Here is a 9,741-nt window from a genome sequence, read left to right on the forward strand (position 1 = left end):
TTTATTTTATCAATGTCTGCACTGTGAAACCTGCACAGAACAGATTTTGATTTATGATATTAACTGTAAATGTGCAAGATTTTTTAGGAGACTTTAAAATGCAGAAAATTCTCTAAAAATTCTAATATATATATAAATATATTTTTTTTTAGTGGCCTGTCAGAAAAGCTAAACATATTTTACCTTTTAAGGTTCAACTCTTGAGAAAGCAAAGAAGTACTCTAGCATGGCAATAGCCCTTTTATCATGTGCTTTTTCTGCTGTGAGCTTTAATAACTTGCAATAGCATCCCGAGTGTCACACAACTCTCTGACAGATCACTAGACCAGTTCCCCATTGCAGCAGCAGACAACTGGACTGCAATTATTAAACACAGAGGCAGGGAGGAACAGAGGCTGACAGGTAAAGGCAGACTGATAAATACACAAAGACAGATGCAGGTTTGTAGACGGATAATAAGGTAGACAGACAGAGATAGTTACCAGAGCGCCAGATGGATGGGCAACAAGACAGGTCGACAAATAGCAAGGCGGTCAGAATGACAGCTTGGAAACATGTTAAACTAGGCTCCGCAACACCAATGAAACTGAATCTCCAGGAATGTATTCAATTTGTGTGTTCTCTCAATGCGAGGACTAAAGGAATATGAAAAAATGTCGCCCTCCTTACTCTATTTCTTCCTTTTTTTCATTAATTTGATTGGCAGACTACGTAGAGCGGATGGGAGTAAGGGTTTGTAGTTGCTGTGGCAACGGCCTGCTCTTTGTTAAAGGCTACATTCTTGGCATCTGATGTGTCTGCGCTGCGATCGATAAAAACCCAGCCTGCAGGGACTGATGAACGGACTGGTGCTTTTGCCAGGGCAGGCAGGACTGGGGAGAGAAAAGGAGTCAGGTGGATGATATGTGAACAGAAGGAATGAGAGATAAAACAGTCAAAGGAACAAGAGGGAAAGAGGAGAGATGCGGAGATGCGAGCAGTGCAGCTGCTGAGCCGGGCGGAGGGGTGAGTGCCGTGGGAAAGAAAAGGAGTGAGTGTGTGAGCTCCACGGCTCTTTCTGCCTCATCTCTGCGATTTTCTGAATGTCACTCACCTCACTATCAAAGTAAGGTATGTGTCCGTCTGTCCTCATCATCTGCTTACCTTGGCAGGATTTTGCTCTGCAGTGATTGACACAGCTCTGGAAGCAGTCAAAAAGCTTTTGAAAGGCGCCTTTCATATTTGTAGCCTTTTTCTGTGCCTTTGTGATAGTGCATTCAGATTTCCACCACTCACAGCTATGTCTTACGTTTCGCACACCTAATTGCCAGAGATAGCCATGAGCAGAATACAGATATAACTGGTAATGAGGCAATTATGGTCAGGCTCTCTGCCTACGTATCTGTCAATTCAACAACCTGTGGCTGCTAGAAGGTGGTTTTCTCTCAAGGTCTTTGCCATTCTGAGCTCTGGAGAGGCATGGCTCTCAAAAAATATCATGTTTTACAGTTGAACTCTACATCCTTTCCCTCATTACCCTCTCGTTACCCCCCCCAACCCCACACACACACACACACACACACACACACACACACACACACACACACACACACACACACACACACACACACACACACACACACCCGCACATACAGTGGCTGGGAACTGGAGCCACTTTTCACTGAAAAGATGAAAAAAATGTAAAAGAAATGACCGAGAAAGCAAAACAACACCCACAAATCAAATGAACTGAATGTGAAAGAAATGACCTGTATAGATTGATTTCATCATATTCTAAAGTTCTCTTCAACCCAAAAGGATTAACTAATGTGCCATTTATGAGTTTTCACATGTAAAGAGCAGTTATCCAGTTATGTAAAACAAAAATTGCTGCCGTATCAATACACTTCTTTATCATCATGAGCTGTGAATGCATTAGCTACATAGACAAGCACGGTGAGTGCAGTAGTGTTACTCCATACTGTGTAGATTGGGATTTAGCCTGCAACTAATGAGAAACATTAGTTGAAAAAACATTAAAACATTAAAAATCAAAGGGATTTGACATAAGATAAAATTTCACTGATTGCTATGGAAAAGCCGGGTCCTTTCAAGAACAAACATTAAAACCAATTCACCGTTTTTAATGTTGTTGTTGTTGTGGCTGATCGGTACAAAGACTGTAAACCATAAAGAAGCAGTCATTTGCATTAACAAGCAGTAAATGGAAACTACAAGAGCAATAAAACAATGAAGCAAATAGAAACTGTTATGAGGATTATGTAAATGTATGCATCTGTTGTTTTTTTCACAGTTCCAAGTTCAGTTTATTGCTTTTCTTTTTCTTATTGATGGTCAAATATTAAACATATGTCAGTGTAGACAATGCAAAAATGAAACAATGAGCCAGTGAGATGCCTGAGTATGTATATGTACTTATTAAGGAGTCTTTGTTTCCATCCATCCTACTGGGGTTACTCGTGCTTGGCAAATGCTCCTTTAATCTCTGTGGATTGATTTATGGAACAAACACAGGCAAACACACGTTTTAGTTTAAACATTTGATCCCCCCACCCAAACATATACACACACACGCACACACACACACACACACACACAACAAATGCACATGGGCATTTGGCCTCACTGCACTCTAACGAGGGTCATTTCTCGCCATCGAGCTGAAACATCTTCCATCCTCATAAAACATCTCCAGTTAGCCTGCAACCTTTTGTGCTAACACAGTGATGAATGTTCACATTTTTCTGCTGCTGATATTTCTCTTGCTGTGTCTTGCCTGTGAATTTAATTCCATTATATCCTCCTTGCCAGGAAAAGGGACAGTTCATTAAGAGAGAACAGATTTGGCAGTTTAAGCAGACAAAGTGTAAAAGGTTGAAAATGCAAGAAGGTGGGTGGCAAGCAGGTGAAGACAGTCTGAGTTGAGCTGAGTATGGAGTATTCTAACACATCTCTTGTTCACATATTGTGTCTTGTAGGGCTTGTTCGTGATGGTGCTCTGTATGGACAAGAAGCTGTGCCATTACAGAGGGCAACGTGGGTAAAAGAGACATGCGACACCCAGCCCCGCACCACTGCCACCTCATCCTGGGCGGGGCCTTGCTGCTTCTCCTGGCCAGCTCAGCTCTGAGCTGCCCCGCCCGATGTGAGTGCTCTGCCCAAAGCAAGTCAGTTAGTTGCCACCGCAAGCGCCTACCCACCATCCCTGAAGGCATCCCCATTGAGACGCGTCTCCTGGACCTCAGCAAGAACAAACTACGCATCATCACCCCAGACAACTTCTCTTCATTCCAGCAGCTGGAGGACCTGGATCTCAGTGACAACCTCATCAGCGTGGTCGAGCCCGGCTCATTTCGCTCTCAGCTTGCTCTCCACTCGCTCAACTTCCGCAGTAACTTGCTTCAGCTGGTTCCTGCTGGTGTGCTGTCAGGCCTTACCAACCTCACCCGTCTTGACCTCAGCCACAACCGACTGGTGGTTCTCCTGGATCATGCCTTCCAAGATCTGCGCAGGTTGACAACCCTGGAGGTGGGTGATAACGAACTAGTTTTCATCTCTCAGCGGGCTTTTACAGGATTACTTGGACTCCAAAGTCTGACCCTGGAACGTTCCAATCTGACTGTGGTTCCTACTGATGCTCTGGCACATCTGCACAGTCTGGTCGAGCTGCGGATGCGCTACCTGAGCATTAGTTTTCTAAAGCCTTTCTCCTTCAAGAGGTTATCTCGTCTCCGCCAACTGGAGATTGATTACTGGCCCTGGCTGGACACACTGCCTCCCCTCTCACTGCACGGACTAAACCTCACAATGTTGTTCATAACCAACACTAACCTGTCTGCCTTCCCCGGTGCAGCGCTTCGCAACCTGCCCTACCTCACACATCTCAACTTGTCCTACTGCCGCATCCAGCACATCAATCAGGGAGAGCTGGGCCAACTCCCACACCTGTTGGAGCTCCGCCTCCAAGGTGCTCAGCTGGTTTCTATCGAGCCCTTGGCTTTTGTGGGCCTCAAATCTTTGCAACTACTTGATGTGTCACAGAACCGCCTGGACTCTCTGGAGAGGGGAGTGTTTGCATCACCAGACACCCTCCAGAGGCTCTGTCTGGGAGGAAATCCATTAGTGTGCGACTGCAGATTGCTTTGGCTGCTCAATAGCCACAAGCCCCCCTATCTGCAGATTCTGGATGTCCAGCCTGAGTGCAGCGCCCCCGAGCACCTCCTGGGGAAAACTCTGCGTGACCTCAAGGAGCCTCTGGTGTCCAGGTACATGACCTGCACCAAGCCACAAATTGGACCCAACACGACACAGCTGCTGATGGCTGATGAGGGTCAGCCCGCCCGCCTGAGCTGCATGGCGGAGGGAGCACCTCGGCCCTCTGTGGTCTGGATTACACCTCATAGACGCTACATCACAGCCAAGAGCAGCGGTAGGGTGGAAGTCCAACCAGATGGTACCCTGGAGATCAAGGCAGCAGAGCTGCATGACAGCGGGGTGTACTTGTGTATTGCCAGTAACCCTGCTGGCAACGCTAGCCTGTCAGCCTCTTTAGCTGTGAAGAGCCTGGGCACTGGGGACAGATCTCACTATAGCAACAGGAGCTCAAACTATCTGACAGACTCTAACAGCACATGGGGGAATGGGACAGTACTGTACAACATGACAGTCCCTATAGACATTAAGACTATCATTATATCTACAGCCATGGGCTGCCTGTCCTTCCTAGGTGTGGTCGTATTCTGCTTCCTGCTTCTGTTTGCCTGGAGCCGAGGGAAAGGACGCCATAAGAGCAACTTTGATATCGAATATGTCCCTCGAAAATCCAACGGGGCAGCGGCTGAGGTTACAGAAACAAGCGGCCCAAGACGGGTCAACATGAAAATGATTTGAAAATGATGCAGTCAGCAACACAGTGCACACATATCAGCAGAAAAAAAATTTTTTTCTATGACACAGTGGATTTGTGACAAACGAAAGTGATGTACTATTATAGTGGGTGTCGATATGGCGGTGATCTAGTGATAAGTGGACATGTGAATATAAAAGTGATATATGAAACCGTGGACGTGTTTATATGAAATAATGTTCTCATACAGTACATTGAATATAATACTATAACCAACATATCAATATGGGAGTGATATAGTGCTGCACTAGGCATGTGTTTCAGTGGTGATGTGATGAGTAATGATGTTGTCGACTCACCGTGACATCAAGGTGACAGAGGAAGCCACTGGGAGTGACAGGGGACATCTTCGCTGCAACATGTCAGGACTGAGTTGTCTAATACCCATCTTAGCTGCAGTATGAAAGGTGTGAGTTGTGTTCATGTGTGCGCGCATGCGTGTATGTGTGTGTGTGCATCAGTGTGTGCATGTTGCATTCGTGTGTTTCTTTGTGCATGTGCACGCATTGCCTTTCTTGTTGGGTGGAACAATTACAGTGAATGATAGGGTCCCAAAGCATTTTTCCGGGCCTTTGTTCTGGCTCGGTCATTGTAACAACAGTACTGTCCCTGTTGAGCCAAAACAGAGAATTATGTATGTTTGTATGCAAAATCACAATTATCATATTCAAGAGAAATGCTGCATAAATTTTGAAATAGGTCATTGTCCCCCTTGGAACGACTCCAACATTAGATGGGGGTTTTACTGAACTCAAGGAAATGTTAAACACACACACACAGCAGTTACATTGTGAAGCCAGAGGTTTGTCTTTACCATAGAGCTCAGTTTGCTGAGAAATAGCAGTGGTCAGTGGTGTTATTACTCTGGAAAAGCTTGCAGCTATAGAAATGGCATGCTAAACCCATTTTATAACATAATAAATCATGGGCAGATTTTCCTGCCAGACAAATCCCTTGATATGATATAAAAGAGTCGGTGACCAGACACAGTGGCAAAGATTTACTGTGCCATCTTCGGGACAGGACAAAGTTGAGCTTCACAGATTTATAGGTTGAATTTCCCCCCTCTTGCATTTTTCTTTGATTGCACCACTTAAAGCTAACGTGTCCGGGTTCTTCCCTGGGGCACCAAGGGGCTCTGGGTATTTAATAGATGGCAATTTGAAAGTTGTAGTGGAATCTTGTATTGTTTAGTTTTTTTGTTGAAAATGTTTTCAATGTTAAGGGAAAAAAAGGAAAATTAAGGGCAATTCTTTGTATTGCAGGGATGTGTTTGTTAAACTTGTGTGATCCTGTTGTGATAAAATGTTCAAGGTTGTATAATTGTTTTCATATGACAAATTTATGGGTATATTTTCAAATTGAAATAAATCTTAATCATACCCCTAAGATTGGAGTTCCAGTAGTTTAAAATTTTATTCAGTGACTTTTCAATGACCTGAATATGTTTTAAATCATTTATATACTACAGTATTATTATATTATTCATTATTTCTAATTCTAATATCGCCATGATATTTAAAAATATTCCTAAAGTTAGTCTGAGTATCACTGAGTATTGTATTAATACAGTGCAGTCCTGAATTTACCAACTTTACCCTGATTTTTGCCTTTTATATCAAGTCACATAGTAAACGTTATGTTGTAGCTACACAGTGTGTTTATGGCATTTTTACTCATGAGGTCAGTATAGTATTGATTTGTCTGTTTATGTTTCTTCCTTTGATTCTTGCAGGCTGTTTTTACAGCGGACTCGACGTGTCCTGTCTGAAAGGTTAAAAGGGCGGAAAAAAAAGGGGGCTATTTGTCTACCAGTTAGCTGGTACAGGTATTAACGCACTCGTCAAGCTGAGACACTTTATTCACTGTCTTAACAGGTCAAAATTTGAATTTTTCCAAGCAAAACTAATGGCATTCCTGTCAGCCTCAGCTCTACTTTGTGCATAGTGCATACACAAATGTTAGTGTGCTAACACACAAAACTAAGATCATGAACACCATGTAAACATACCAGCATAACATCAGCATATTTGCATTATCGTCATTGCGAGTATGTTTGCATGCTGACATGTGGATGTTTGAGGCAGGAGTTGCTCGGTGACGTCCCCAGGCCCGAGAAAAATGGAGAGCGACACAGAATCGCAAGGCTCCTATGCCACTGAGGGCTGTCTTGAAGGGGAGCTCTTCTCCCCTCGAGAATCCATGGTGGTACCGAGCCGTATCAATATGAGCCGTTGGCTTCAGCCCCAGTATTGCCCAAAGCCAGAGTCTCAGGTGTTTCTGGGGGTTCAGGATGATTTAAGAGAGTAAATGGCGCGTTGGGCCATTTTCAACCCAAGAAAGGCCGATTTTTATCTGGCAAGAACTGACAACATCAACACCAGAATTGGATGTTCTTCATCACAGCACAGGCATATCATTTAATTCATAGCTGAAAAAACATGTTTAAGTGTGTAGTACCTCTTCAAAGTGTGGGTCGCCCACTTGATCTCTAAAAAACGCATAAGACAACATTGTCACACCCCCAGCCAGTGTGGTCTCCCGCCCAGGTACAGCTTCACAGAGCTGCTTGCGTGGCCGTAGATTGTAGTAACACAAGACCTCCCCTCTTATATCCTTATGCCTCTCCAACCTCTTTCCCACATGCGTGCCTTCTAGCTTGGACTTAATTGGCAGGTCTCCTCAAACAGCAACAGAGACATGGCATTGCTGGCCTACAATCCGATAGAGATTGCACACCCTGAAATCTGACGTTGCACCACGCTTTCATGCGGTCTAGATGGCAATTGGAAAACTGCGACTCTGTGCAGCTTTTTGCCGTTCACACCGATCGGAAGACATCAAAACTGGGACACGTGAGGGAAAAACATCAGAACTGGGACACTCTGAGCTGCGGCATGTATGTAGCCTAAATAGCCTGTGAGCAAGCGAAACCTGCCACATTACATGACCTAACACCTGCTTAAAGTGAAAATCTACATGACCTACCGCAGGTCATATCAGTATATCCTCCTCCAGGCCGCATGCTTCACTGAGAACAGGCCTCAACAGCTGCCTTCCTCACTGCCCCACATGACAGTCAGATGAAAGGAAATGCTAATTTGGCATCCTGCTCTAACAGAAAGCTTCCTTTATCAGACAGCATTTGATGCCACAATGCTAATTGTAAAAAGAATTTCTGCCTTTTGTGTGTGGAAGCTCACAGGGGATATTCAGGCTGCTGCTGTGGCATTATGAAGACAAGATCAAAGTTTCTCCAATGGGCTTTTATTTCCGTTGCAATTTCCCTTTTACCGACAGTGCTGTAAACAACAGAGAGGAAATGTAATGGATCTATTACTGTATAGTATCCTCACATCATTTCTCTCGTAGACGGAGGATTTCCGAATCTGTTCTTTAATGATCGGAGCTTATACAAGCAGTTAACAGTCTCTAATTTATATTAGAATGTAAAAGCTTACGCAGCTCAGTGATCTGGCAAAGAAACACTGTGTAATTAGCTTCGATTTACGCCTGCGATTAAGTCCTGACTCATCATTTACCGCAGTAAATATACAGTATTATACCAGCAGTTTAAGTGAATTAAAAGACTGAAGACTGAAGCGTGTGTTTGCTGGTGATCAAGTAGAGGTGCGCACGCTCGGGGCCATGCGCTCCCTAAATGAATAATTTCACACATCATGAAGGATCTTCAGAAAGAATCACAACCTCGCAGCTGCATAAAAGACCACGCGTCAACGTAAATCAGAGACTAGGTGCTGGGCTGCAGCGTCAGTGTTGAGTGTAGCTTGGTTGTTAAAGAGGAGCTTCGCCACACTTGACATCCAGGTTTCCAGGCCATCGTAACACGGGATCTTTGATCTGTTGGCCAGTGACTGAAATGTAAAGAATTTGTTTCGGTCTGTTAGGTAATTTTGCAGCGGGGGGTTATAAATTCATCCTGGCTTATGAGATCATCTGTCTGATATTTGTGTTTTCACCTGCGTTTTTCTCACTGGGTTTAAGTGGCACCTTTGGAAAAAGCTGATGACACATACTTCTGTGATCACCCACACAGTCCTGATGAAGCAGGTTACAGTTTTTGAGTGTTAGACTTAAGAATAATACCTCCAGATATTTTTATTTACAAACTATAACTTAAAATTGAAAGTTGAATATTACAGAGAAATACTTAAGATTTGAGACCAAATGTTTAGGGGCTTTAAAGGTAAATTCTACTGTTTTGTACATTTGCTATCTTTAGGTTAAAATAAAATGAAAGAGAAAAGATTCAGTGATTCCCCATGAAACTATATCCCTGCTGATGTGCATAGGCTTTTGAAACAGATGATAGATTTTTATGTAGGAAAATTCTATTTACATAAAATTTAAATGTAACAAGTAAGTATATAAACAAAATGTGAAAAAAAAATCAAAATTTCTACAGACTTTTTTTTTTACGTGTCCAGTCACATTTTTGAATGGGGAGGGGTTTGCACTAAATTTTATTTAAAATCCATATTTTTTTCCAGAGTTAGTTTATTTACCACCGACCTCGTCACAGCTTATCAAAACTTACATCCCTGTAATCAAACTTACTAAAATACTGATCTTCTTCCAGACTCCCCCCGCGACGTCGGTGCCGGTTTTCATGCACGCTTCACAGGAACCCCAATCGATAAAAAAATGCTGGAGTTTTGGTGCGGTGGCTCTTCCCGGTGCTCTGGGGCTGGCTGATGATGTTCAGACGATAATGAAAGGTCAGTCGCTAATCGAGCTGGCCTGCAGCGATGGCGGGTTCACGCCATGCAGGATCCCAGGAGGCCCTCAGAGAGGAGCTGCAAAAGCGAAGTGTT

At 43.7% G+C, this 9,741-nt stretch overlaps 1 protein-coding gene across 1 annotated transcript in view; it reads left to right on the forward strand.

Annotated features, from left to right (window-relative positions):
• Positions 1-5,218, forward strand: part of lingo2b (leucine rich repeat and Ig domain containing 2b) — a 32,360-nt gene extending 27,142 nt beyond the window's left edge. Inside the window, exon 2 of the mRNA XM_040137544.1 lies at positions 2,979-5,218. Within this exon, the coding sequence (XP_039993478.1) occupies positions 3,052-4,890 (1,839 nt within the window). The 5' untranslated portion in view covers positions 2,979-3,051 and the 3' untranslated portion in view covers positions 4,891-5,218. The remainder of the gene's footprint in view (positions 1-2,978) is intronic.
• The last annotated feature ends 4,523 nt before the right edge of the window (positions 5,219-9,741 follow it).

The sequence above is a fragment of the Xiphias gladius genome, chromosome 10, assembly GCF_016859285.1.
Source record: "Xiphias gladius isolate SHS-SW01 ecotype Sanya breed wild chromosome 10, ASM1685928v1, whole genome shotgun sequence".
NCBI classification, from domain to species: domain Eukaryota; kingdom Metazoa; phylum Chordata; class Actinopteri; order Istiophoriformes; family Xiphiidae; genus Xiphias; species Xiphias gladius.